The 27490-nt window shown below is 51.6% G+C and overlaps 3 protein-coding genes across 3 annotated transcripts; 2 read left to right on the forward strand and 1 right to left on the reverse strand.

Annotated features, from left to right (window-relative positions):
* The first annotated feature begins 259 nt into the window (after window positions 1-259).
* On the forward strand, window positions 260-8105 carry F12 (coagulation factor XII). Its single transcript, NM_001014006.1, has 14 exons — window positions 260-525; window positions 886-940; window positions 3139-3238; window positions 3424-3494; window positions 3964-4074; window positions 4149-4280; window positions 4383-4487; window positions 4607-4772; window positions 4867-5063; window positions 5166-5388; window positions 5552-5688; window positions 5774-5914; window positions 7624-7772; window positions 7859-8105. Exons 1-14 carry the CDS (start codon window positions 469-471, stop codon window positions 8024-8026), a joined length of 1812 nt encoding a protein of 603 aa, NP_001014028.1. The 5' UTR covers window positions 260-468; the 3' UTR covers window positions 8027-8105.
* A 2064-nt stretch (window positions 8106-10169) lies between these two features.
* Pfn3 (profilin 3) lies at window positions 10170-10697 on the forward strand. The gene has a single exon (NM_001109487.1). The coding sequence runs from the start codon at window positions 10220-10222 to the stop codon at window positions 10631-10633; it is 414 nt and encodes a 137-aa protein (NP_001102957.1). The 5' UTR covers window positions 10170-10219; the 3' UTR covers window positions 10634-10697.
* Window positions 10698-11450: 753 nt separating this feature from the next.
* On the reverse strand, window positions 11451-26424 carry Slc34a1 (solute carrier family 34 member 1). Its single transcript, NM_013030.2, has 13 exons — window positions 26393-26424; window positions 25625-25754; window positions 25357-25506; window positions 25140-25268; window positions 24923-25066; window positions 23173-23284; window positions 22853-23048; window positions 22651-22746; window positions 17060-17123; window positions 16660-16827; window positions 13518-13634; window positions 13269-13393; window positions 11451-12425 (listed from the first exon to the last, which is right to left on the reverse strand). The coding sequence occupies exons 2-13, from the start codon at window positions 25731-25733 to the stop codon at window positions 11922-11924; spliced, it is 1914 nt and encodes a 637-aa protein (NP_037162.1). The 5' UTR covers window positions 25734-25754; window positions 26393-26424; the 3' UTR covers window positions 11451-11921.
* Between the last annotated feature and the right edge of the window lie 1066 nt (window positions 26425-27490).

Consider the following 27490-nt stretch of genomic DNA (forward strand, 5'->3'; position numbering starts at 1 on the left):
CAGAAACTCTAACTATGCAGCACCAAGTGTTTAACCCATGGGTCTGCGCGCCCGTAAACATTGTTTTAGGGGGACATTGTTTTAGGGTGCTCAGAGTGTGGTAATTGGTCATTCAGCAGATTGAAGCCAGAAGGCTTCCCGATAGTCTGCAAGATTTTGTAAGCAGGCTTTTCTTCAGCCATTCTTACCTTACCCTCAACAGGACCTGGAACACCATCTTAGTAAAATCAATGCCCTACTGCTCAGGAGAGGGGGAGGGCAGGAACCCATCTCGGTACTCTGCTTCCACCAGCCTTGCCCTGCTCACGAGGGTTCGACGGCGCTGTTCTTCTGGGCTTTCTGTGAAGTCTGTGCTCCTCAGGCCCAGGAGGGAGCTTAACCAATCTCCACCTCTGAGGTTTCTGAGACCTTTGCCCACATCTATTGATCCTTACTCTGGGGCAGGCAGCTGGGCCATTGGCGGACGCCATGACGGCTCTGTTGTTCCTGGGGTCTCTGCTGATGAGTCTGGACTTGACACTTTCGGTGAGGACTGTAGACACTGGGACACTTAAACCAGAGTGACAGTGCAGGGGTGGTGGGGTGGTGGTGGTGTCCCTGTTCCAGCTTTGGCCTTTGCCTGTTGCCTGCTAGTTCAGGTGACCGAGAGACGTGTGGGGGAAGGCACAGCTGGCCCAGAAGGCCCCACAAAGGAGATAGCAGCTCATGCTGGTGGATATGAGAACGCAGGCTACATTTGTGGGGGAGACAATGAGAAGAGAGAGGAAGGCCACGTCTTGTGAGGAAATCCTGTACTTTGGGGAGGCGGCAGCAGGTTGAGGCCTAATACAGGATCAAGGAAAGTTTGACATTGTGGGCAATGTCCCTGCCTTCTCTCTCCTGCAGGCGCCACCGTGGAAGTCCAAGGAGTTCAAGGACGGAGCTGGCGATCCCTCTGTGGGTATGTGACCTGGCTTTTCCTAATCTACTCTGTGGGGATGAATGTGCTCTACCCTGCATGGCCTCCGCACGGCCTCAGGCCTCCGAAGCAGAGGAGGGATTCTGAGCAAAGCTGTTCCAGTCATGTTCAGACCTGGGTGCCTACAGATCCAGATGATAGCAGATCCAGATGTGTGCCTGGAGGGCAGGGCGTGGGCTCTCCCGGATGCCCACATTAGAGTCTGGCAGGTACACGGTAGTGTGGGACAATACTACTGATGATGTCATCACATCTGCACACCAAGTCTTCCTCAGTTTCCCTACCTTCCTCCTTTTCCTGTCAGCACATCTGGAGAATGTCAGACATCCCCTGTTCAGACCCTCAGTGGGTGATGGGAGACAGAACAGAGCGTCAGGCTCGCCCAAGATCACAGGCACCGAAATGTCTCCAAACCCTCGCTTTCTCGCTTGCGAGTTTCCTCTCAGCTTCACTTTTTCCCCTCACTGTAAAACTCAACGGGTTGTGGAGGAGAAATGAGTTTCTAATCCTTGGAAAGAGCTTTACCTAGGTGCTGCTGCCCCCAAATGCCTTAAAGCTTTAGCTCTTAGACTAGGACTGTAGCTCACAACACACGCACACACAACACGCACACACGCCTGGGTTTGGTCTGCAGCACCATGGGAAAATTCCTTTTTTTTTTTAATTGTAAAGAAAAAAATTCCTGGGCTGGAGAGACGGCTCAGCAGTTAAGAGCATTGACTGCTCTTCCAGAGGTCCTGAGTTCAATTCCCAACAACCACGTGGTGGCTCACAACCATCTGTAATGGGGTCTGATGCCCTCTTCTGGTGTCTGAAGACAACTACAGTGTACTCACACACATAAAGTAAATAAATAAATTAATTAATTAATTAATTAATTAAAGGTTTTAGAAAGAAAGGAAGGAAGGAAGAATTTTGTTTAAAGATTTATTTATTTTATGTATATGAGTACACTGTTGCTCTCTTAACACATACCAGAAAGGGGCATCGAATCCCACTACAGATGGCTGTGAGCCACCACGTGATTGCTGGGAATTGAACTCAGGACCTCTGGAAGAGCAGTCAGTGCTTTTTAACCACTGAGCCATCTCTCCAGCCCAAGAATTCTTTTTTTTTTTTTCTTTTCTTTTTTTCGGAGCTGGGGACCGAACCCAGGGCCTTGTGCTTGCTAGGCAAGCGCTCTACCACTGAGCTAAATCCCCAACCCCCAGCCCAAGAATTCTTAAACAAGGTGTCCCTGACACATTTTCTTCATGAGGCACACATGGCTTCTTGTGGTCTTGCAGGTAGGAGCCCCAGGTAACACTTGAGCAAACACAGAGAACCACTCTTCCCCTTTCTCCCTGAAGCACGGGGGGGTCAAACCTAGAGCCTGGTGTATGCCAGGCAAATGCTTGGCCACTGAGCTGAACCGTGGCCCTCTTTAAAAAGAAGTGTGCTTGTGTGGGGTGTGTGTGTGTGTGTGTGTGTGTGTGTGTGTGTGTGTGCGCGCGCGCGTGTGTGTGTTTGAGCATCTTTCACTGATCCACACAATTCCACAGAGACATTGCAAGCATTGGCATTTTCTTTGGCTTCCTTTTACCTGTGGCATCTTGTCAGCAAACACTACACTACTGACCTATATCCTCAACCTGAATCACAAGCATTGGGTTAGGGGGGTTTACAAATAAACGTTTACAAAGCAGGCAGATTTGCAAATGTAAAGCCAGTGAATGATGAGGCTTGGCAGTTGGGTTACTGTTGCCAGTTTACTAAACCAAAAATGGTTAAGAGTCCTAAATAAGTAGGTGTGTGTGTACTGGGGTTTGGGGAAAGGGAGACAGGCTTTCTCTGTGAAAAAGCCCTGGCTGACCTGGATCTCATTCTGTGGACCAGGCTGGCCTTGAACTCACAGAGATCCACCTGCCTCTGCCTCCCAAGTTCTGGGATGAAAGGCCAGTGACCTAAATATTTAATAAGTGCAACTTTGTAACAGGCACCTGGGTTTCATTTGCTCAGGGTCAGGGAACTAAGTGTTGGAATCAGACAACCATTCCAGTTGTCTGACTCTAGAAACCGACTTTCTAAGCAGGATGCGGCCTGGAATGCCTAGCTGTCCTTTTTCAAGCCAGGCAGGGTAAGGCAGCGCTTGGGCAACTGGACCTCAGGGCAGGATTCAGAGGTGTGTGCTGTTCCTACAGTTCTCACTGTGGACGGGAAGCTCTGCCACTTTCCCTTTCAGTACCACCGTCGCCTGTACCACAAATGCATCCACAAAGGACAGCCAGGCTCCAGGCCCTGGTAAGAACTTGTAATAGGGGTTGGGGGAGGGGCCTGGCTGTCTGAGAATCAATCGTGTTTGGGCAAAAGGGATGTGTGTGTGTGTGTGTGTGTGTGTGTGTGTGTGTGTGTGTGTGTGAGTGTGTCGAAGCAGGGCTAGCCTAGCCAGCCTCAGGCAGTGCAGAGAAACCTCATCTCTTCCCCAGGTGTGCTACCACCCCCAACTTTGACGAGGACCAGCAATGGGGATACTGCTTGGAGCCCAAGAAAGTGAAAGGTATGGCATGCAGGCCCCGGGTGACTCAAGACTGTGTGTGCCCTGCTCCTCACTCCACTCGGTTCCCACACACCTTCTCGGGTGCCACACACACACTTGGGATTCCTGGCCCAGCCCCTTCCCTTCTCCTACAGAGTCCTTTCAAAAGTCAGAGGGAGAATTCTGGGGGAAGAGGCCACCCTTGTCCAGATGAGTTTAATTTAAGGTCTAGAAGCTTGGGGTGCCAGGGTTCTATGACAAGCAGGTTCAGGCAAGGCATTAGTGTCACTTGGACTCTGGGTACTTCTTTCTTTTTTTTTTTTAAACTCCCCCCCCCCTGGTTTTTTTTTTTTTTTTTTTTTTTTTTTTTTTTTTTTTTTTTTTTTGGAGCTGGGGACTGAACCCAGGGCCTTGCGCTTGCTAGGCAAGCGCTCTACCACTGAGCTAAATCCCCAACCCCTGGGTACTTCTTTCTTGAATCCTCTCTCAGACCATTGCAGCAAACACAGCCCCTGCCACAAAGGAGGGACGTGTGTCAACACCCCCAACGGCCCGCACTGTCTCTGCCCTGAACACCTCACCGGGAAACATTGCCAGAGAGGTAAGAGGAACTGCCTCCCAGGAGGAAGTCCCTGGAGCTTTGGCGGGGTCCCACTTGCTTCCTTTTGTCCCCAGAGAAATGCTTTGAGTCTCAGCTCCTCAAGTTCTTCCATGAGAATGAGATATGGTTTAGAACTGGGCCAGGAGGTGTGGCCAGGTGCCAGTGCAAAGGTCCTCAGGCTGTTTGCAAGCTGCTGACCAGTCAGGGTAAGTGGGTGTGTACTCCCGGGATGGTGGGGAAGAGGGCAGCAAGTCAGGAGCCCCTGGTTGATGTACCCAGGGAGGGCTCAGTTTGCACCTTCCCCCTAGTTTGCAGGGTCAATCCGTGCCTTAATGGAGGCACCTGCCTCCTCGTGGAGGACCACCGACTGTGCCACTGCCCTGCAGGCTATGCCGGACCTTTTTGCGACTTAGGTGAGTAGGACCCCATGTGGGAAAGGCTTTCGGAGATGGATAGAGAGAATGGAAAAGTGAACCAGAGGGCACCAACAGACCCATCCCCTGACTGCAGGGAGCCCTCTCTCTCTCTCTAGACCTTAAGGCGACTTGCTACGAAGACAGGGGTCTCAGCTACCGGGGCCAGGCTAAAACTACTCTGTCGGGTGCACCATGTCAGCGGTGGGCCTCGGAGGCCACCTACCGGAACATGACTGAGACGCAAGCTCTAAGCTGGGGCCTGGGCCACCACGCATTCTGCCGGTTCGCAGGGAAGGGACAAGGCAGGGCAACTCGCTTCCCCTTAGGGTCCTCGGGGGTCCCCGTGCTCTAACAGTGCTCCCTCTTGAGACTGCAGGAACCCAGATAATGACACACGTCCATGGTGCTACGTCTGGAGTGGCGACAGGCTGAGCTGGGACTACTGCGACCTGGAACAGTGCCAGATGCCAACGCTCACATCTCCGGTTTCCCCTGAGAGTCACGACATGCTGAAGCCCCGGCCTCCCATATTGCAGATGCCTCAGTTCCCGTCTCTGTCCGATGCACTAGACAGTTAGGCGGAGGAGGGGTCCCGGCGCAGAGGACATGGGTCTCTTTTATTCTAGGCAGCCCGAGGTAGGTATCCGTGGCCTCAGCCAATCTCTCCTTCCACAGACTCGACCCGTAATCAGAATGTTGTGTCCAGGACCAGTACGGTGGTCTGCGGACAGAGGTTTCGCAAGCGACTGTCCTCGCTCAGGCGCGTGGTGGGCGGACTAGTGGCTCTGCCTGGATCGCATCCCTACATCGCTGCACTGTACTGGGGCGACAGCTTCTGCGCAGGCAGTCTCATCGACCCCTGCTGGGTGCTGACCGCTGCTCACTGCTTGCAGAAACGGCAAGCGCCACCCTCGGGGACCCCTAATCTGCTCCTACCCTACCTGCACCCTACTCTTCCCCCCATCCCCGCTATTCTTGAGCTCCCTCAAGGGGTTGAAAACAGGGGCGCCCCCAAAACATTTGTAGCCAGTCTGAACACACTGTCCTCCACCCGACCGCAGGCCAGCGCCCGAGGAACTGACAGTGGTACTTGGTCAAGATCGCCATAACCAGAGCTGCGAGAGGTGCCAGACTCTGGCTGTGCACTCCTACCGCCTTCACGAGGGCTTCTCTTCCAAAACCTACCAGCATGATTTGGGTGGGGTAGCCCTACAGGGATAGGGAGAAAGGATGGGGAGGGTTGGGGGCCTATGTCGCCATCTAACCCTTTTCTCTTGGGGTAGCTCTGCTGCGCCTGCGGGGGAGGAAAAACAGCTGCGCGATCTTGTCGCCTCATGTCCAGCCGGTGTGTCTGCCCAGCAGCGCGGCCCCACCCTCTGAGACAGTGCTCTGCGAGGTGGCCGGCTGGGGTCATCAGTTCGAGGGTAGGCACAAATGTTGGGGGCTGATTGGAGACTTGGTTATCTTGAGCCTGGGGGACATGTTCCACTGACATGACAGTTGTAAAAAAACAAAAAACAAAAAACCACCACCACAACAAACAACAACAAAACTCTTCTCTGTAGAGTGATTTTCCCAGAATCTAGAATTCTTTGTCTGGATTCCCTTGAGATTTGTTCTAGTTTGCCTTCTCTTCAGGCGGTCTCCCATTCAAGTACTAACCAGGCTGGACCCTGCTTAGTTTCCAACATCAGACGAGAGGCAGGAAAGGCTTTATTTGACTTCCAAGGTTGCTGTCCACCATTGGGGAAACCACAGCAGGAACTGAGGCGGGACATGGGAAGGGACACCCCTTGCTGCCTTTCTCTTCATGGCTTATTCAGCTTTCTTTTTAAAATTCATTTTTTTATCTTATGTGCATGTGTGGCTGCCTACATGTCTGTGTAAGTGCCATATGTACACCTTGTATAGGGGAAGCCAGATCTGTATATAGGTTAAAACTGCTGGGAACTGAACTCAGGTCCTCTGCAAGAACAGCAAGTGCTCTTAACCTCTGAGTTATCCCCAACACCTCGGCTGGGTTGTTTTCTCTTCCTCCTCTTCCTCCTCCTCCTCCTCTTCCCCCTCCCCCTCCTCCTCTTCCTCCTCCTCCTCCTCTTCCTCCTCCTCTTCCTCTTCCTCCTCCTCTTCCTCTTCCCCCTCTTCCTCTTTCTCCTCCTCCTCCTCCTCTTCCTCCTCCTCTTCCCCCTCCTCCTCCTCCTCTTCCTCTTTCTCCTCTTCCTCTTCCTCCTCCTCCTCCTCCTCCTCTTCCTCCTCCTCTTCCTCTTCCTCATCTTCTTCCTCTTCCTCCTCCTCTTCCTCTTCCTCCTCCTCCTCTTCCTCTTCCTCCTCCTCTTCCTCCTCTTCCTCCTCTTCCTCCTCCTCTTCCTCTTCCTCCTCTTCCTCCTCTTCCTCCTCTTCCTCCTCCTCTTCCTCCTCCTCCTCTTCCTCTTCCTCCTCCTTTTCTTTGTTTTTGGCTTTTAAGAAACGGTTTCTCTGTGTAGTCCCAGCTGTCTAGGAGCTGTCCAGCTCTGTAGACCAGGCTGCCCTTGAAATCCACCTGCCTTTGCCTCCCAAGTGCTAGGATAAAAGGCTTGCACTTTTCTGGCTCCGCTTTCTTTCTCATACAACCAGGCCCACCTTTTGAGGGTGACTCCACCCACAGTGGGCTGGGCCCCCTCACATCAACCGTTAGTCAAGAAAATGCCTCGAAGACATTGCCCTAGGCCAATCTTCTGGAGGCATCTCCTCAGGTTGAGGGTTCCTTCCTCCCAGATGATACTGGGTCCTGTCGAATTGACAGACAGAAACCAGCACAGGATTACAGAGAGACTTGAACTTTCTTGTGCTTCTTTGGGGCTCCAAATTATAAAGGCTTAACCAGGACTTTGTCTCCATGCTGGAGCAATGGAGACAATAGGGAGAACTATTCTGGGAGCCAGGTTCTGAGACACTGTGTGGGAGAGGATAAGAGGTGCTTCCTGTGTTTTAATCCTAGCTCTTTTCTGGGCTCCAGTGTCCTTGTCATGAACTTCTTATTGGCAGGTCCCTATCCCTCGGACTTGCTGTGAGGGCGTAAAGGGTAGGTGGGGAATTGTCTGGTAGCCTAACCCACAAAGCAAACTCAGGTCCTCCCCCACCCTCTGATCTGCAGGGGCTGAAGAATACGCCACCTTTCTGCAGGAGGCACAGGTACCCTTCATCTCCCTGGATCGCTGCTCCAGCTCTAACGTGCACGGAGACGCCATCCTGCCTGGGATGCTTTGTGCTGGCTTCTTGGAGGGAGGCGCCGATGCCTGTCAGGTCAGCCCTGGGGTCCTGGTTGGTACCTTGCCCCTCTGCCTGTCAACCATAGGGCAAGAGCCATGTGCTGCCTGTTCCCCACCCAGGGTGACTCCGGGGGTCCTCTGGTATGTGATGAAGGAGTTACAGAGCGTCAGCTCACCCTGCGAGGAGTCATCAGCTGGGGCTCCGGCTGTGGTGACCGGAACAAGCCCGGGGTCTACACTGACGTGGCCAATTACCTGGATTGGATCCAGGAGCATACTGCTTTCTAAGTAACCAGGGTCGGTCCTTGCGAAGCTAGTGGCTGGGCCCCAGGGACACAGAAACTCAATAAAGTGCTTTGAAAACGTTCCTCAGAATTCCGTCTCAGAACACCAAGTGGGAGCACAGATGCGCCAACTCCCTCCATGCCTGGACAAGGCAGCTGGCCAGATCTCAGCACAAGAGGCTTAGACTCTTCTTGTCCAGGCCACCATGTTTTCACAGACTTACTCTGTGCCAAGGAGGTCGTGCAGATTGCTCACCAGACACGCCCATTCTATGTTTACGAAGTAGCAGGGTCTCAGCCTGGACTGAATATTTCCGGATCACCTGGGTGAGCTTTTGGCACCAGTGTTCAAGTCTACCTGAGATCAGTGAACTGGAATCTCCGGGGAGAAGGTAGCCATGCTATATTTTTAAAACTCAACCTCTTTTTCGATTCCTTATGCAAAAGAAGTCGAGAACCGTGGTTAGGAATGTTAGGTAGGGATCGTGGTGCGGATGGTAGGAGCTGAGCATGTGTGAGACCCTGGGTTAGATCCCAGCACCACCATTCAAAGAAGAGGGAAGGCTGGAGAGATGGCTCAGCGGTTAAGAGCACTGACTGCTCTTCCAAAGGTCCTGAGTTCAATTCTCAGCAACCACATGGTGGCTCACAACCATCTGTAATGGGATCTGATGCCCTCTTCTGGTGTGTCTGAAGACGGCGACAGTGTACTCACATACATAAAATAAATCTTTAAGATTTATTAAGAGGGGAGGGGTGGGCTTGCGTTGTGTTTGTTTTGCACTTTGAGCCTAGTATGGTGGTACAAGTTGGTGGCAAGGAAAAATCTGAGGCTGCATCCCATGTCTCTAAGGACAAACTGGGGTAGGAGCCAGCAATCCGTAAATCTTCCGGGACACGGTGACTTCCTAAAACGAGGTTAATGGTCCCCTGGCGGGAGAGGAGTCTGGGTGTCCAGACTAGTACATTTCTTGCTCTTTTTTTTTTTAAGTATTTTAATTTGTGTTAGGTGTCAAATCCAGTACAAATGGCCAAGGTGCCTATTTACCATATCAAAGTGGATCTGGCCCCCCTGCCAGGTTCTCCCAGCATCCCTCAGTCCGGAGCTGGGGACTGAACCCAGGGCCTTGTGCTTCCTAGGCAAGCGCTCTACCACTGAGCTAAATCCCCAACCCACATTTCTTGCTCTTAAAAACATCCTTCTGTTTATTGATTTTTGAGACATCTGCCTTCCCAGTGCCGAAATTATAGACCTGTACCGTCACTCGGTGTATGTGGTGCTGGGGTCCAATCTCCACGGTACTGATTGAGCTGTAGTCTCAGTCCGTACATTCATCGTTTTCACAGCATCTTACTACAAAGCTTGCCTCTGGCCTGGGACTTGCTATGTAGCCTTGAACTTGTACAGATCCACTTGCTGCTGCCTCCTGAGTTGATGGGCTTAAGTATATGCCACCATGTCTGGTTTTTTTTTTTTTAATTAAGGGAAAAAAATGTTGTTTGTGGGCAAGTGTGTTAACAGTGCTGGGCAAAGGTCAGAGGACAACTCCGTGGAGTCATTTCTCTCCTTCTGCCTTTATGGGGACTCCAGGGATGAAACTCAGGCCACCAAACTTACAGGCCAAGGCACCCTTACCTTTTGAGCCATTTTTTAAATAATTGTTTTTGTGGATATGAGTGCAGGTGCGCAAGCGGGCCAGCAGGGGGCACCAGTGCGCTGCTTTACCTGGGTGCTGGGAACTGAACTCTGATCCTGTGTGAAAACAGATGGCTCTGCCGCCGGACCCTTTTTTTTTTCTTTTTTAATTTAAATTATGTGTGTTTGTATGTGAGCTTGGCTAAGGAGTTGTCAGATCTCTTGGGTGGGAGTTACAGGCTTTGTAGGCCAAAAGAAGTAATGCTGGGAACGGAACTCAGGTTCTGTGTAATGCTCTTTCTTAACGCTGAGCCATCTCTCTGCAGCCTCTCATCCATCTTCTTCCATTTCCTCCTACATGCTACTTTTAGAATCGCTCCCCAGCCCCCACCAACTCCACCACCCTCACGTTCTCCTCCTAGTTAGATATTCTGTGACGTTCGCCTTACGTCACAGCCCCGCCCTGAGAACTTCGGGCGCGCCGCCAGTGTTCTTAACTCTGAATGCAGCCGGCCACCCCCTCTAACCCAAGCCCAAGTTACTGGGACTGACTGAGCGGAGATGGGTGACTGGAAGGGCTACATCAGTGCGGTGCTGCGGGATCAGCGTATCGATGACGTGGCTATCGTGGGCCACTCGGACAATCGCTGTGTGTGGGCATCACGGCCTGGGGGTCTGCTGGCGGCCATCTCCCCGCAGGAGGTGGGTGTGCTCACCGGGCCGGACCGACACACCTTTCTGCAGACGGGTCTGAGCGTGGCGGGTCGCCGCTGCTGCGTTATCCGTGACTACCTGCTGGCCGAGGGTGATGGCGTACTGGATGCGCGCACCAAGGGGCTGGACGGGCGTGCAATCTGTGTGGGTCACACGCCACGGGCGCTCCTGGTGCTCATGGGCAGACGAGGCGTGCATGGAGGCATCCTCAATAAGACAGTGCACGATCTGATTGGCGGATTGCGTGAGCAGTGCTCTTAGCAGGACAGCTAGACCGCCCGTGGTTGGTAGGGAGACCAGAATAAACCATGAACTGGGAGCTCTGGGCTTATCCTCTTTGTGTATTCGTGAAGAGCTGCAAACAAGGAAACTAGCTCATGTGGAATTCTTTTTTTTTTTTTAAGCAGGATTTTTTTGTTTGTTTGTTTGTTTTTGGTTTTTGTTTTTTTCTGGAGCTGAGGACCAAACCTAGAGCCTTGTGCTTGCTAGGCAAGTGCTCTACCACTGAGCTAAATCCTCAACCCCTCATGTGGAGATTCTTGTGGAACAAAGTAATCCTGGTGGTGGTCTTATAGGCCTCCTGTGCCCCGTTCCCTCCTCCAGTGGTAGATGCCTTGTAGAGAGGCCTTTGGTCCCACTGCTATGGTACTCCCTGTCATCTTCCTGGGGCTCTAGGGACCCCACACCTGAGAAGGAATACTGGGGTGTCAGGTTCTCAAACTCTACTCAGGCTTCAGCATTCTTCCTCACAGGGTTTTCCACTCAAGAGGGCTTAACAGCGAACAGGGTCTCTCCCAGCACCTCCCTCCCCAGCATGCCACCAGTCAAGATCTGTGGGATTCAGACAGGAGGCAAACGGCCCTCTGTGTTTGGAGATTTGGTTCCTGTGGATACTCAAATGCTCAGATGCTCAAGTCTCTTGTATAAAACCACAGTGTTTGTAAAGAATCAGCCTACATCCCCTGGTGTGTGATCTCCAGGTGACTTAGATACCCAATATTGTAAAAGCCATGTGAAGAATTACCATGCTGTAGGGGTAAGGAATATGATTTCTTAAAAAAAAAAAAAAAGCTCATATATGATCAGGACAGATGCAACTTTTAAAACTTTTTCTATGCACAGTTAGCAGAATTGGCAGAGGAAAGGCTCATGTATACAGAAGGCCAGCTGCTCTTCTGCCTCTCCTGTTGGGACAAGGGTAGTGAGAAGGTGAGAGGGCATAGCCGACTCTTCCCAGAAAATTTTGGGGGCTCCTCATGCATCTGCATCCCCTGTACCCACACCATGCACTCGCATACTCCTGTCCTGATGGCCACAAAGGCTCAGGACCTAGCATGTATTTGTGCACACTGCTTCTTAATTGCAAAAAAAGCCCACCCCGCTGTGGCCCTGAGTAGGGACAGGTACCCAAGGGTGGCACAAAATCATGTACCTCAAGTGACATGCATCTACATGCATGCACACACACTCACAAACATGCTGTGCCTTTCTACTGTGGGCTCTGTAAAAATCCCGTCCCTCGCTCCAGGCAATAGTCTGGACCTGCAGCCTAGAGCCGGGTGGCATTGTGGTGAGCGGGCAGTGCCAGGCGGGGAGAGGGCGTGGCAGGAGGAAGCTCCTCCAGGAAGACTCTGGGGGGAAGTTGGGGTGAACGGGGCTCGGGCCTGGCATAGCACAAGGTGGCTCTTGTGATAAGGCCATCCAGGGGCTGCAGAGAGTGCATCCAGCGGGGTAGGAAGTCCCATGTCTGCAGCCACTTGGGGAGGTGCCCGGGACTTCGACTCTGCAGGACGTTAACAAGCACCACGAAGGCGAGCAGGGCCCCAAAGGGTGTGCCCACACCGACCATAGCCTGCCAGCCTGCCATAGAAATGCCAAACACCAGTGAGGGCAGGAGCAGGAAGCACACGAGGAGGTAGAGGACGGCAAACCAGCGGTACTTGGCAGTGCGTTTGCCCAGTGCCTTGGCCATGCGGATGGGCAGACGTGTGCAGGGCAGCGGGTACCACAGGAGGATGCCCGAGATGTTGAAGAAGAAGTGGCAGAGGGCAATCTGCAGGAGAGAAGCCGGAAGAGATCAGGCACCGCCTTGTGAGCCCAGCAGGGCTACATAGTAGAGGCCCCACATGACCTGGGTAGCAGGAGGAAACCTCTTCGGGCTGATGTGGTTCCAGAAGACTCCACACTAGTTATTAAACTATTGTGTTGCTGAACTGTAACTGGTAAATGACAACTGCCCCGAACCTTCCACGTGTGTCCTATTAGCTGCCCCCAGTAACTCCTCAACTATGACCCAGCTGCTAAAATGTCTTTCTGACACAGGATCTTGCTAAGTAGACCAGGCTGACTTTGGACTTTTAGCCATTTTCCTACCAAGTGCTGGGATTCCAGGCATGTACTGCCACGTCTGCCTTTAGCAGCCACTAACGATTAAGTTTTCTTTTTTTTTTTTTTTTTTTTGGTTCTTTTTTTCGGAGCTGGGGACCGAACCCAGGGCCTTGCGCTTCCTAGGTAAGCGCTCTACCACTGAGCTAAGTCCCCAGCCCCCGATTAAGTTTTCTTTGTCTTGCCCATTCCGATGGTTTTAATTGGTCAGCCCCTTGTCAGCTGGTCTGCTCCTCAGTCAGTTTCCCCCTGTGCCATCTGCTTACCATCCTGTTCTATGCAGCTGTGATCCCCCAAGTCTGGGCCCCCCACAGCACACTGCCAGGGCGTGACCCTGATTTGTTGCTGTTGACTGATACAGTGTAGCAGTGACTGCGCTTTTAGACCCTGGTTTCCAGTGAGTGGAGTGAGTAACCTTAGTGAGCATTGATGCTGATCATACATTGTTACATCCTTCGTCCTCTCCATCCCAGCCCTCTACTACCACAGACTGACTGTTCTCCCCATGTACCTGAAAGGAGCTGGAGAGCTTCTCCCTGGGGCTGGCCAGTGCTGCCAGGATGGCTGTAGTGGTGGTACCAATGTTGGAGCCCAGGGTGAGAGGGTAGGCCCGCTCAATACTGATCACACCCAGGCCTGGTGGGCAGAAGGGAATGCCATTCTTTTTGGTCTACTTCCTTGAGCATCCACACAACCCCTGCACCCCCCGCCCGGCCCTGCTCCCGCCCACTGCTGCCCATGGCTGGTCACGGGCTCTCACCAATGAGCGGAGTGATGGCTGAGGTGAACACGGAACTGCTCTGGACAACAAACGTCATGCTGGCGCCCACCACCATGGCAAAGTAGCCTGTGACCCAAGTGAAGGGGGCTGGGAAGTCTGAAAGGAAACCAAATCCACAGTAAGCTGGTCAGCGGGAGCGCATGGGAGAGCAGGCACTCGCTTTAGGGAGAAGGTACTGAGGTGGTAGGTTCTAGCTGGTCCTCTGCTCGAGTACAGCAGCTTTTATTTGCCCTGCTTGTTCTCGTGGTCACAGCTCTTTCTTACTGGGGTTGTTACAGTCTCCTGTGCCCTGCCCTAGCTGTGCTTTCTGTTCAGCATCGAGATCCATGGGGGATTGGGTGAAGGATGTCATGGGCACCAAAAGGTAAGCGTCTACAGCACAGCGAAGGATACGCCCACGCGCTTTAAGTCACGTCTGGATGGTTTCTCTGACCTAATTCAGTAAAGAGCTGGGACTGGTGAGGCGCCTGTGCGGAGCAAGTTCCTACCGCTAAGCTTGATGACCTGAGCAACCCTTGGGATCCACACGGTGGAAGGAGAGGACCATGTGTGCACACCCAAACACACACAGAATAAAGTGAGATGTGTGTGTGTGTGTGTGTGTGTGTGTGTGTGTGTGTGTGTGTGATGGTGCACATCTTTAATTCCAGCACTCAAAAGGCAGAGGCAGGTGGATTTCTATGAGTTTGAAGCTAGCTTGGTCTACCTAGTGAATTCCACGCTAGCCATAGCTGATTGAGAGATCCTGTCTCAAAACAAAAACAAAAACAAAAAAGCCCCTAAAACTAAACAAGCAAACAAAAACATTGCAACAGTGTAAATATTTGTTATTCTGTAATGCTTAAGAAGAAAAATTACAGGGCTGGAGAGATGACTCGGTGGTTAAGAGCACTGTCTACTCTTCCAGAAGTCCTGAGTTCAAATCCCAGCAACCACATGGTGGTTCACAACCTTCTGTAATGGGATCTGATGCCCTCTTCTGGTGTGTCTGAGGACAGCAACAGTGCACTCACATACATAAGATAAATAAATTTTAAAAAAGAAAAATTACAAAATTCTGCTTCAAGGCATGCAATTATTTTTCTGAAATGCTTTTGATTCATGGCTGACTGAATCTGCCCACAGGGTCCCACAGAGACAGACTGTCAATCGTATCCACCCCAGGATATGGTTTCCTTACTGGAAACCCCATCCTGACCTTCCTTCTGGGCATTCCTTACTCCCACATTTGTCACGTGTGATTCCCCAGTGTCAGCGCAGTAACTCAAAAGCCCAAAATGTAGATTAAAATAAGAATCAGTTAATGTGGGGCTGGAGAGATGGCTCAGCGGTTAAGAGCACTGACTGCTCTTCCAGAGGTCCTGAGTTCAATTCCCAGCACCCACATGGTGGCTCACAACCATCTGTAATGAGATCTGATGCCCTCTTCTGGTGTGTCTGAAGACAGCAACAGTGTACTCATATATAATAAATATATAAATAAATCTTAAAAAAAAAGAAAAGAAAATCAGTTAATGTCACCCCCTGCCCCAAATCCTGCGAGTACACCATCGCCCTCAGTAAAGCATGGACCCTGGTAAAGTTTAGAGGCCCCTAAATCTGCTCCGTCTATGTTGGCCCTTAGCCTTAGCCCATCCCTCCCAAGTTACTGACAGCCACTCTGTCCCAAACCTGCTGTGATTGCCACTGTCTCCACTTTATAGTCCAGGCTGGCCTCATAATTCTCCTCAATCCTCCTGCCTCAGCAGCCTTCCAAGTGCAGAGGTTACAGCTGTGAGTTATCACATCTGGCTTTCCTCCCTGTGTGTGGAAGCCAGAGGTCCATCTTGTCTTTATCTCTCTCTGTCTTCTGGGGTTTTTTTTTTGGGGGGGTTGTTAACATAGGGTTTTCCATGTGTAGCCCTGGCTGTCCTGGAACTCAGTAGATCAGGCTGGCCTTACTCTCATAAAGATCCACCTGCCTCTGCCCCCTGGGTGCTGGGATCAAAGGTGTGTGCCACCACCCCCTGTCTGTCTTATTTTTTGAGACAAGGTCTCTCACCGAACCTAGATCTCACCAAGTGGCTCAACTGACGGGCCAGGGATCCTCCTGTCTCTGCCCCATACCACTGGTAGTATAGGCATGTACCCCAGTACATGGCTTTTTATGTGGGTTATGGAAATCCAACGCAGGCTCTAAGGCTTGTACAACAAGAGCAGATTCATGATCCTGCTCTATGTTTATCTTGGCAGAACTCATGGGTGCATGGTTTTAATTCCAGGACTCTGGAGGCAGAGTTTCTGAGTTCCAGGCTAGCCTGGTCTACATAGCGAGTTCCAGGCTAGCTAAGCGTATATAGTCAGATAACCCCTCCCACCACTGCCTGCAAAAAAGCCAAGGGTAGTGGCGGTACATACCTTTAATCACAGAGTTGGAGGCCAGCCTGGTCTACAGAGCTCCAAGATAGCCAGGGCTACACAGAGAAACTGTCTTAAAACCAGCAAGCATCTCTATTTGACTTGCTCCTGTGTCTTGTGGCACACAGTAGGGGCTCAATGTCCACTTGTCCACTAAACAGAAGTTTCTAGCCAGACAAGGCCATGCATAGCTGTAATCCCAGCACAACTCGGAAGTGAAAGGCAGAATATCAAAAGTTCTTGGCCAGTCTAGGCTGTGCAGAGTAAGGTCTAGGACATTATGGGCCACATGAAACCTTGTCTGGAAAAATCCAGAATAAGTAAACACAAACAGGGAAGATGAGCACGGTGGTGCACACCTTTAGTCCCAGCAGTCAGGAGGCAGAGGCAGGCAGATCTCTCTGAGATTCAAGGCCATCCTGGTCTACAAATCAAGTTCCAGGACAGCTGGGCTACACAGAGAAACCAAGACTCGAACACCCAAACCAAACCAAACCAAAACAATGGCTCTTGAAGAATGCCCATCTGCCAGAGAATGTAACGGTCAGAGATGGCCCCAGTTTTCTGGCTGTCAACATCTAAGGAGCCTCCAGGATGACCTGGTCCCACCTCTTCTTGGTCCAGGGGAAACTTGGGCTCACAGACGATAGCGACGGGTTTATAACAACACCTGAAAGAGCTCATCTGGGGCCCTGCCTAGACCTGCGGCCTTTTCCCAGCTCACCTGTGTTGATGACCTTCTGGATGACATTGGCCACTTGGCCCTTCAGCAGAGAGTTGAGCATCTTGACGAGGAGGATAAGACAAGTGCACAGGACCACCAGGGAGCCCGCCAGCAGAATGAGCCCCACGGCCAGGTCGGGCAGCCCAGTATCCACGAAGATATGGTTGCCTAAAAGGGTGGTATCAGGAGTGTTTACCCTACACCTGCCTCCCACCTTTCCCAACCCACTGGGCTGTGAGCTTAAGACGCCCCACCTCAAGCTTCTTCAGCCTCTGCACCAGGCCCTGCTATAAGCCCAGAGGTCAGCTGCTTTTCCCGGGGCTGGACAGAGCAGCGGCCAGCCAGGGCACGGCTGTGCAGGGCTGTCATGTGGGTTACCTCCCATGTTAGAGATACTTACATTTCTCCATGGTGGTGTTTGCAAGGCTGCCAATGGCCTCTACCCTGGACATAGAAGTGGAAGCCTAAATTCAGAGGAAGGTGACTTAGAGAATCTAGAAAAAAAATCACAGCCTGGGGGCGGAGCTAAGAGGGAGGTTCCGGAGAAATGGAAGGACCAGAATGCATTTCTGGCTCTGTGATCATGGACCTGTTGCTTGCCCGCTCTGAGCCTACATCCTATGTAGAAAAGATGAGGTCGAAATACCTCAGGAATATGGCCTCGTACATACACATTCTACCCCGTCACTGACCTGCCCTGGCTACCTCCAGGACCCTTGGGTACCCCCAATCATCATGTCAGTAGCTTCTTGTCCTAGTTCCCCCATCTCTCAGTGGCCTCCACAACCTCTTCTCTGAAAGCCCCATCCCCATCTGTCCTCACCCGTCATTTCTCAGTTCCTGCCCCATGGTCTCTTTAAGGCTCACTCAACCCAAGCTCCGTTCTGCCTAGGCTCAGATCTAAGTGTAAGAGAGGTGATTGATGGGGTTGGGGATTTAGCTCAGTGGTAGAGCGCTTGCCTAGGAAGCGCAAGGCCCTGGGTTCGGTCCCCAGCTCTGGAAAAAAAAAAAAAAGAGAGAGGTGATTGACAGCAGAGGATCTAGCCCCTCCCCTTTCTTCTTTCTGGACCTACTGTGAGTGAAGTGAGGGAAATTCCGTAGATAAAGGGGGCAGGCGACCTAAATTATGGGCCGTTGGGTCTGTAGAGACAGTAACTATTTAGCTCCAGGTCACTGTCACCATCCACAGACACACCCCAGTGCGGCCCAGCTGCCTGGTTCCAGAAGACAGAGCACAGCTGTGGAGTTCTGGGTTCAGTTCCTACGAATGCTGTAGCTACTCAGATGCCTTTTTCCCTCAACAGGGTGGGTTGAGCTTAGACACAGAAACTAAGCAGGCATCCTTCTACTGAGCTACATCCGAGATCTCATTTCATTTTTAATTTATTTTGAGAAGGGGGTCTTGCTAAATTGTCCAGGTAGGCCCTGGACTTGCCATCCTCCTGCCTCAGCCCCCAAGTATTTAGGAGTCACAAGCCTATGGGGACACACTTTAAAGTTCCAGGAAGGGAAGGAGCTGGCACTGTGGTGTTTATAACTTCTTTAGGTTCTGTTCCAAGCCATGGGTCATTTAAAGAATGTGTGATTGGGTTGGGGCTTGGGCCAGTGGTCCAGCCCTTGTCTATAGGGACAAGGTCCCGGTTCCAATCCCTACATCAAAAAAGTAAAACCAAACCAAAACAAAAAAAAAAAAAAACAAAAAAAAAAAACCCCAGTGCAATGTTGACCGGGTCAACATCTGACAGCGGGTTCTAAAATCGAAGTTTGTGTGTGTGTGTGTGCAATGCTCCCCCTTGAGCAAGACAATATGCTCAGCTGTTATTCCCAATTCACTAAATCTAAGCCTTGGGGCACCACCAAGTCCTGAACTCTAGGCAAAATGTAGGATAAAAGTCATCTGCTAGGACAGAAATCCAGATGGGCACTTGGAGAGTTGAGGCAGGAGGACTGCCATGAGTTTAAAGCCAGCCCGGACTAGAGCGAGATCTTGTCTCAAGAAGAGAACAGGGGTTGGGGATTTAGCTCAGTGGTAGAGCGCTTGCCTAGCAAACGCAAGGCCCTGGGTTTGGTCCCCAGTTCCAGAAAAAAAAAAAAGAAAAGAAGAAGAAGGAGAAGGAGAAGGAGAAGGAGAAGGAGAAAGAAGAAGAAGAAGAAAACAATAATGCTAATGAGGTGAGGGATTCTGCTGACCTGCTCTGGAGAGACTGGGGTTTAGTCAGGGAGAGCAGGCTGGGGTTTAGTCAGGGGGAGAGCCAAGTGTTTGCTGAGTTCAAATCTGCTTTTTAAACCAACTTTCTGAGACCAGTTATGGCACCTCTCTGAGCCTGTTTAAATCTGGATAATAGGGGCTCAAAAGTTATGAGCACAGGACACTCTTCCAGAGGACCCAGGTTCAATTCCCAGCATCTGCATGGCAGCTCACAACTGTCTGTAACTCTAGTTCTAGGGGATCTGGTACATAGACGTACATGCAGACAGAACACCAATGTACATAAAACGAATAATCTTTGGGAAAAAATTGGGATAATTAAAAACGTAAAGGTCACAGGAGAAAATGTTCACATGCTCCTCACTTTGGGTCTGGCTTACCACAGAGCTTCAAGTAAACTGAGCTTCCAGATAAGGCCCAGAGCATTTCCCTTCGACCTCCTAGGTCCTGACCAGAGGCTCCTGCAGAAGCACCTGTGGATCCTGGCCCTTTGCAGAAAGGACTTGGTAGACCTTCCTGAATGTCCCCAGCCCAAAGCCCTAGGAAGCAACTGACTTCCTGAGATGCATGCGTGCCTCACTGGCTTTCTCTGAGCTGCATCCTGAGGACTCCTGGGGAGGGGATTTTTTTGGGTCTTATAGGGGCTAGAGGCAGGTGAGGAACTGGCCATAAGTCCCACCTTAGGGTTGACTGAGACAGGGTCGGGACTAGGCTGAGGACAGAGATATCTGGAGTGTTGTTGTTTATTTGTATTTTTGGTTCTCAGGATTGAACCTTGACTCCGGACCTCACGGATCAATAACTCCATTCTCCACCCTCCTGTGGGATTCTGGAAACTTGACTTTTCTTCCTGAGGTTGTGTGACCATAACTGAACCCAGAAAGGGAGTCAGAGACCCTAAGTGCAAAGAGGGGAACAGAGAGACAGCAGGCGAGACAAGGGAGGGTCCACTCACTGTAACGCCAGGCTAGGACAGAATTGAAGGGAGAGAGAACCAATCCTTTAGGGAGATCTTACAGGGCAGAGAAGGTAGGAACTCCGGCCTAGTTCACAGAGCTGGGAAGCCCAGATCTGGTCCCGTTCCCAAGATGTATCGGTCCAGCCTGGGGTAGAGAAGGGCAACAGAAAGGGAACAGCGGAGTAGAACATAGGCGTGTTCCGTAGTCCTGCGCTCACACCGTGGCTGAGCCATTCTCAGCTGTGTGAAATGGAGCCAGCCACACACTTAACCTCTCTGCCTTTCGTTGTCTCCACGATGGAGTCCCTGATGCTGTCTTCTTTCCCCCACAGACTACTTGGAAGCATCTCGGAGAGAGTTGGTATTTAAGAGCCTACAGGGACACCCTAGATTGAGACACTTCTGGGAACTGAAGAAGGTGATTAGGCTCACAAAGGACTCCCATACTTCAAGAGTCCTTCCTCAGGAGAGAACCACAGAGGATGTGGGCTTGCACAATAGCTTCCCCTCTGAGGCTACGCGAGCTGCGGGGCCCTTTGTTCTTCTGGAAGCCGAGGAGCACTCTGGGCTAGCAGCGCCATCTGGTGGCTGAAAGGAGAACTTCTCAGAGCATCTCCAAGCCACCAGTCCCGAGCGGGTGGGGTGACAGTCTAAGGCGCCGTGGGCAGAAGGAGAAATGGACACAGAAGCGGGTACCTTAGAGCGGCATCTGGGAGAAACATGCACGAATGTGCTTTCCATCAGGATCTAGACCTTCCCTCCATTATAGGAAGCAATAATACAGGAAGCCACTGTGCACCCCCTGAGAGAGGCCATTTCTTCTCTGCAGAGTGGAGATGTGATACCAGCTGCTTCCCGTTGCCAGTCCTCCAAAGATGCTGCTTAAACCAGGCAGGTGCAGCTGTCAGTTATCACACTGAGACTCACGGAAGGGATCCCAAGGTCAATGCCAGGTCACCGATCATCCACAAGTCTCAAACACTCAAAAGTCCATCGAGAAGGACTCCCTCCACCCTGGAGACCAGTTTGCTTAACGTTGGGTCCAGCGTGGTGAAGGCTGGAGGCTGTGAAGAGGCGGCAGAGGGCAGGGTCCTCAGATCCAACCTTACACTCTAAGCCGAGAACCTACTGTTACAGAAAGAGGTTTCCTGCTAGCGCAAGGACCTGGACTGGTGCTCTGGCAAGTGACACGTGAAAAAGAGCAGAAGGCAGGCCCAGCTGAGGAACTCTGCAGTTACTTGACACTGAGTTTCCATCTGTGTAAAACGACACACCTGGCCAGTCTTGCTTCAGGACTACAGTGGGTGAGGAGGTTCAGGGCACAGGTAGAGACTTGCCCAAGACAGACCTCAGGCCGGAAATCTCTCTGAGGCTTTTTTTTTTTTCTTTTCTTTTTTCTTTTTTTTTTCTTTTTTTTTCTTTCTTTTTTTTTTTTTTTTTAGATCAGAATGTGCTTTCTCTTCCTCTCTCCAGACTGTGCTTTCTGAGGCTGCAGTGACTCACAGAGCTTGCCCGAGAGTGCCAGAGAGCTCATGAGAAGGTGGCTGACGGGAAGATCACAAAGCCAGCATCAAAGCTGTCCACGTGGGCTTTTTGTTGTCAGGCTGCCTTGAACTCTCAGCAGAGCAGAACTCTCAGAAGGGTGGCATTGATGCCGTGTGCCACTTGGGATGCAAAGGAACACCGAGGGGTGAGCTGACAGAGTGTTTTCTGCGAGTGCTGGGGTAAAGGACCGGGAACATCCACGGCAAAGAGGAGGGAAGGCGGGGGTGGGGGTGGGGAGTGGGCCCGTGCCTCTGCTGTGGGCTTCTGATTTCCCCGCAGCTTTTCTACACGGAGCGATTTCATGTATGCAATAATTAAGGAGAAGCAAATTTGGAAGACTGTGGTTTGGTGAAGCGTTTTCCCTTTTATGGCTGAGTCAGAAAGTGTGCTAATTGCCTACTTCCTCGTGCCTAACCGCCTTGCTATTGTGCCTGGTACCATAGGCATAATGGCTGATCCACGAAGGCCCAGCCAATCCCGATAGTTCCTCATTCTGAGCAGAAAAAATGAACTTGTGGCTCCCTGTGAAAGTGCCCCTTGTCAGCACCAGTGACTGCTGTGTCTCTCAGGGGGCCATCCCTGAGAGCCAGGGAGTGTCACATCCAATGTGGCAGCCACTGACTTGCTCCTTGGCTGGAGTCCTAGGATCCAAGCTTCTCAATATCCTTCTAGCACTCTCTTCTCCCTCCTCTCCACCTTGCTTAAACCTCAAGCTGCAAACATGGCAGACTCCAGTGACTAGCCCCAAGTGTCCCTGCAGCAGGGTAGTCCCAGGCAAGTTAGCCTCCTTGGGCCTGTGTCTCTGTCCATGAAACCGAAGGGTTGAGCTTGATCCATGGTTTCCAAACTTGAGCACGGAGCAGTTAGAGGGCAGGTTGGAGACTAAGCAACTGGGCTCATTCCCAAGGGTCTTTTGTTTTTTGTTCTTTTCTGATCCAACCATTCTAGGAAGGACGCATATGGACTAAGCAGTGGGTTTTCTTCTAATCTGTATCTAGTTTACACCTCTAATAGGTTCCTAGGTAGTATTGATGCGGTTAGTCTGGGGAACAACAGCTCTTTGAAAGCCACTGGGCCAGATCAATTACATGCAATGCTAAACGTACAGATGATGTTTGCCTATGGCCAGCATGGCAGCCAGGAGGGATTACCAACGAACGCTCGCCATGGCTACACAGATGCAGAAGAATTGCCAGCGCATCTAAGTGATGTCCAAGGTCTCTGGAACAAACAGGCAAACCTCTAAAGAGGGTATCGTCTTACCTGGCTCTGAACTCACCTCTTTTGTCTCTGGTTGACACCAAATCCGAATGAGACTGTGATTCCTCAGGGACTCATCCCCCACGGCAATGCTGGTAATCACAGACTTGTCCAGCTGAGAGAGAGAGAGAGAGAGAGAGAGAGAGAGAGAGAGAGAGAGGTGAAGGTAGGGCCACTCACTGTCCCACATCTGTCCATCCCATGGCACGTCCCGCCCTCACCTGGATGATAAGCTTTGTGAAGGGCTCTGTGATAACCTTGAGAAGGTCAGGGGCATCACGGCCACCACGGATGTTGAAGGAGGCAACCACAAGCCCGGTGACGTGGTGCAGGTAGCCCGTGGCAGCCTCCAGGGGCAGCAGGACCAGAACAGACAGCCAGTTAAAGCAGTCATGCACTGTTGCCCCTGCAAAAGCCCTGAGCAGGGATATCACATTGCAGGACCGCTAGACCCAAAGCGTGCCCAAGCTGAGGAGTCCCGGCACTTAGTCCTGCCTTCTCCCCAACAAGGATGAACCACCACCCTCCTTCCCCAGCTCACCGCCTGAAGTCAGTCCTGTCCCCCGCCTGCATCAGGGCCACAATGGTGTTGGTGACAGAGGTCCCGATGTTGGAGCCCATGATTATCGGAATGGCGGAGCTCACCTCCAACACTGGCGGAAGAGGAACCTCTCAAACACTGGATCATGGCTGTAGGCTGTGTCTTACAATAACTCCTTCGAGGCCCGTGGCTTGTGTTCTAGCCTGAGACAGCCTTTTCTAGTATATTCTTGACTTCCTAGGATGAGCCTCACCGGTCCATGTGTAGACAAGCTGAGTAATTACTCGTGTGTGAGCATGTCCACATGTGACAAGGTTCTCACGCTCTGTACGGGGCGCGTCCACGCGCTACTCAGGATGGACATGCGTGTGCGACTGCGTCATGAGAACTCACATCTTGTACAATCCACATGTTGTGCTTGTGCAGGTGAACCTTACACAAGTGTGATCGTTGGCTTTATGTGTCAACTGGGTTAGCCTATGGCACCCAGTTGACTTTAAATAGATTGTTCTTGTGTCTACGTGTGTGTGAGCATGTGCGTGCATGTGTGTGTGTATCATGTGTGAGTGCGTGTGTGCAGTGTGTATGTGCAAAGGTGGAAGCCGGAAGAACTCAAGAGTTCAGCTCTAGGGCTCTCTAATTACCAAGTGATAGCATCTCTTGCATAACCTAGAGCTAGCTGGTAGCCATGGTGCCCCAGCAATTCCACCGCTGCCCCCAGCACCGGTGTGTGTGTAGCCATGCCCAGCCTTGTATGTGAGTACTAGAAACTCAAACCTGGGCTTTCACACCATGTAGCAAGCATTCTGACCCACTGAGACTCCCTAGCCCCAGGTAAAGGGGATTATTCGTGATGCTCTTGGAGGGCCTCAGCCAATGGGATGAGAGAGTCTCAAGTGTGAAACTGAAGCTCCCTGGAGAGAGAAATTTCACCTGTAGCTCACAGGATCCGCTTCCGCCCACGTACCCTGCCCTTCTGAATTGCTTACGCTGTAAATGTCAGATTTGAGCACCCAGCCACACAATCTCGAAAGTCTTTTTTTTTTTTAAAGATTTATCTGGGGCTGGAGAGATGGCTCAGCGGTTAAGAGCACTGACTGCTCTTCCAGAGGTCCTGAGTTCAATTCCCAGCAACCACATGGTGGCTCACAACCATCTGTAATGAGATCTGATGCCCTCTTCTGGTGTGTCTGAAGACAGCTACAGTGTACTTATATATATATAATAAATAAATAAATCTTTAAAAAAAGATATATCTGTTTTATTTCATATGCGTTGGTGTGTTACATGCGTGTATGTTTGAGTGAAGGTGTTGGATCCTCTGAAACTGAAGTTACAGGAGTTATGAGAGCTGCTATGCCAGTACTGAGAATTGAACCTGGGTCCTTTGGAAGAACAGCCTGTGTTCTTGACTCCTGGGAGCCTCTCTGTTGCCCTGGAAGTTAATTCTTTACAATAGATTGCATGTGTGTGTGGTGGTTTTTACTGACTGGTTTTTCTCTGGCTTTCCTGAGCAACTGTGTGTGTGTGTGTGGCTGAACAGAGGTGGCCTTCAGGAACTGTGCTGCCCCTTCGCCACGCTCCCCAGGTCCTGGAAGTCCTTCCTGACTCGACTCTTGGCCTGGCTTTAGAGGACAGTGTAAGAGATGCTGGAGCCCCACCTTCCCCTCACTTGCATTCCACACGCCTGCCCCGATCCTGAAGGACCGGGCCCCTGGCCTCTATCCCTGGCCGAGCCGGGCCAACTCACAGCCAGAGGAGACCATGCTGACAATGATGGATGTCGAGGTGCTGGAGCTCTGCACCAGAACTGTCACCAGGATTCCCACCACCAGCCCTGCCACTGGGTTGGACAGGATGGCATTGTCCTTGAAGATGTCCCCAGCCACTTTCCCTGGAGAACACAAGCCAGCATCAACTGAGGTCCTTCTGGACCCTTCCCCTGACCTCCTCCACCCGGGCCCTACCTCCGGCCAGTTGGAAGGCAGAGCTGAGCACGTCCAGGGAGCAGACAAAGAGGTAAAGGAAGCCTAGCATCAACGGCACCTTCAGGAGCTTTGTGCCAACCTGGGCAAGCTTCTGGGACAGCCTGGGCTCTGGAGGTGGGGCAGGCATGAACACAGTAGAAAGAACACTAGAGCAAGGGATTCCCATATCTCCACTGCCCCCCCCAACTTGGCCCACCTGGCTTTTGCTCCTCTTCCTGGGCCAGCTTGGCAGGGAGCGGGTCATGACATTCCAGGACCTCCCCATAGGGACAGCTGTGCTCTGTGAGGGCTACCGGGCTCAGACTGGAGATGGCATAGGTGGTTGTCCCAGGAATCCTGTGCAGGACTGAGGAGGGAGTCTGATTGGGAGTTCTCAGAGGCCTCAGCAGCCCAGGAGAAATAGGTAGAGGGACAGCAGTAGGCAACTGTGGGACAGCAGGCCTCGGTATGGGAGTGATGCTTACCTTGTGGGCTGGGGACATAAGCAAAGGCTGCCCCATGCACCATGTGTCTCCCACGGACTGGAAGTGGGGAGACAGCCGGTCCCCCCAATCTCTCGCTGTAGGACATCATGATGGGCACCCACAATGAGTCCTGTGTATCAAAAGGTTGGGACAGATCTAACAGTTGCTGTGTCTGGGACACTCACACCCACATAGATGACATCTAACTTAGGGTCTGTGGTTCTGTTCATCCTCAGATACATCTAGAGATGGACACCCGGGCGCTTGTCACAGACCTAAGAAGCCATTCTGTCCAGTAAGGGTTTGGAACTGTTTCGTTTGCTGGAAATAGAACCTAGGGCCTCAGCATAGGAGGCAAACGCTCAAAAGTTGAGGCCCATCCCCAATCCCAACAAGTGTTTCTTGAGTGTGTAGTGTTTGCTAAGTTCTTATCTAGATGCTAGAGTATAGTAGCAATTAAAAACACACACAACCTCCACCACTGCTCTCAAAGTCTAGTGGGGAGGCAGCTGCAGATGATGTAATGTCTCAGGGAATAGAAATGGCACCCGGGGATTGGGCCGAACACAGATAGCACTATGCCTAGAGTGTCCCATGGCAGGGCAGGGGCTCTCGAGTGTAGAAGAAAGGACAGGGATTATTTTAGCTCAGGGGGAGCAAATCAGGCTGGGCTGGGGTTGGGATGTCATGGGGAGCAGGAAGTGGAAGCCCAGAAAAAGCTGGGCGATGGGATAGGGATAAGGTTGAGACACGGGGCCCTGGGCTCACCTTGACTATGGCTTAGCTCCAGCTCGACTGCTTGGGGAAGTCTAAAGAGGAACTAAGACCCGCCTCCTCTTTATACCCTCGGGTCAAGGGCAAAGTCCTTTATGAACTAGAAGAACTTTAGCTGCCCTCCCTCTGTCCCCCATTAAATTAACTTTACCCCAAGATGCCTCCCAGTTAATTGCTAATCTTTAGCTCTGAGGGGGGAGTGGATGGCCAGGCTGCCCTCTCTCACCACACCAGCACAAATCGCAACCCAGCCAGGGCACAGGCCCATCCCTGCCCTGGACAGAGACCTTGACACCCCTCTGGCATCTTGTTCTTAGGGACTTGAAAGTGAGTCTGTTTAGTCACTTATGAATGGACAGGACTCCCCAGAGAGTGACCCGGACATCTGGTGACCTTGTCACACTTCTGGATGTCTGTACGGCTGTGTGTGTCTTGAGGGGTATGGTTCAACAGAGGGGGAGCCCAGGGGAGAAGCCCAGTGAGGCTGCGCATTTGAATCTACAGGGTTTGAGAATGGATTAGGATGTGAAATCGAGAGATTGCAGAACCACTGGCCAGACCAAGAAGAGATGGCTGTGCGGTTTAGAATCCTTCTTAAAATGTTGACGTGGAATGCGTCAGAAAGGCATCTGCAAGCAGAAGCGACAGCAGCTGAGATGCTGAGGGGAGGATGGGCTCAGGAGGAATAGAGGACAGGAAAAAGGCATCAGGAAGGAGGGAGAGGGACAGTTGGGATCTGGAAGTACGTGGTACACAGTCAGTCCTGTGGGAAAGAGTTCACAGGAGACACCTCCTCCCCAACCCTAACAAGCACGTCATGAATGTATAGTAGATCCTAAGGTCTGAGTTAGATGCTGGGGTACAGTCGTAGGTAAAAGCACACACAGCCACTACCCTCAGCATGCTCAAGGTCTAGCGGGGAGACAGCTGCAAATGGTGTCTTCTCTTAGGGATTAGAAAGGGCAACCAGGTGTTATGACAAATGCAGGTACCACCAGAGCAGTGGTTCTGAGCCTTCCTAACGCCTTGAGCCTTTAATCCAGTTCCTCATGTTGTCCTGACTCCAACCATAAAATTATTTTCATTGCTACC

Source organism: Rattus norvegicus, chromosome 17, assembly GCF_036323735.1.
Source record: "Rattus norvegicus strain BN/NHsdMcwi chromosome 17, GRCr8, whole genome shotgun sequence".
Classification (NCBI taxonomy): domain Eukaryota; kingdom Metazoa; phylum Chordata; class Mammalia; order Rodentia; family Muridae; genus Rattus; species Rattus norvegicus.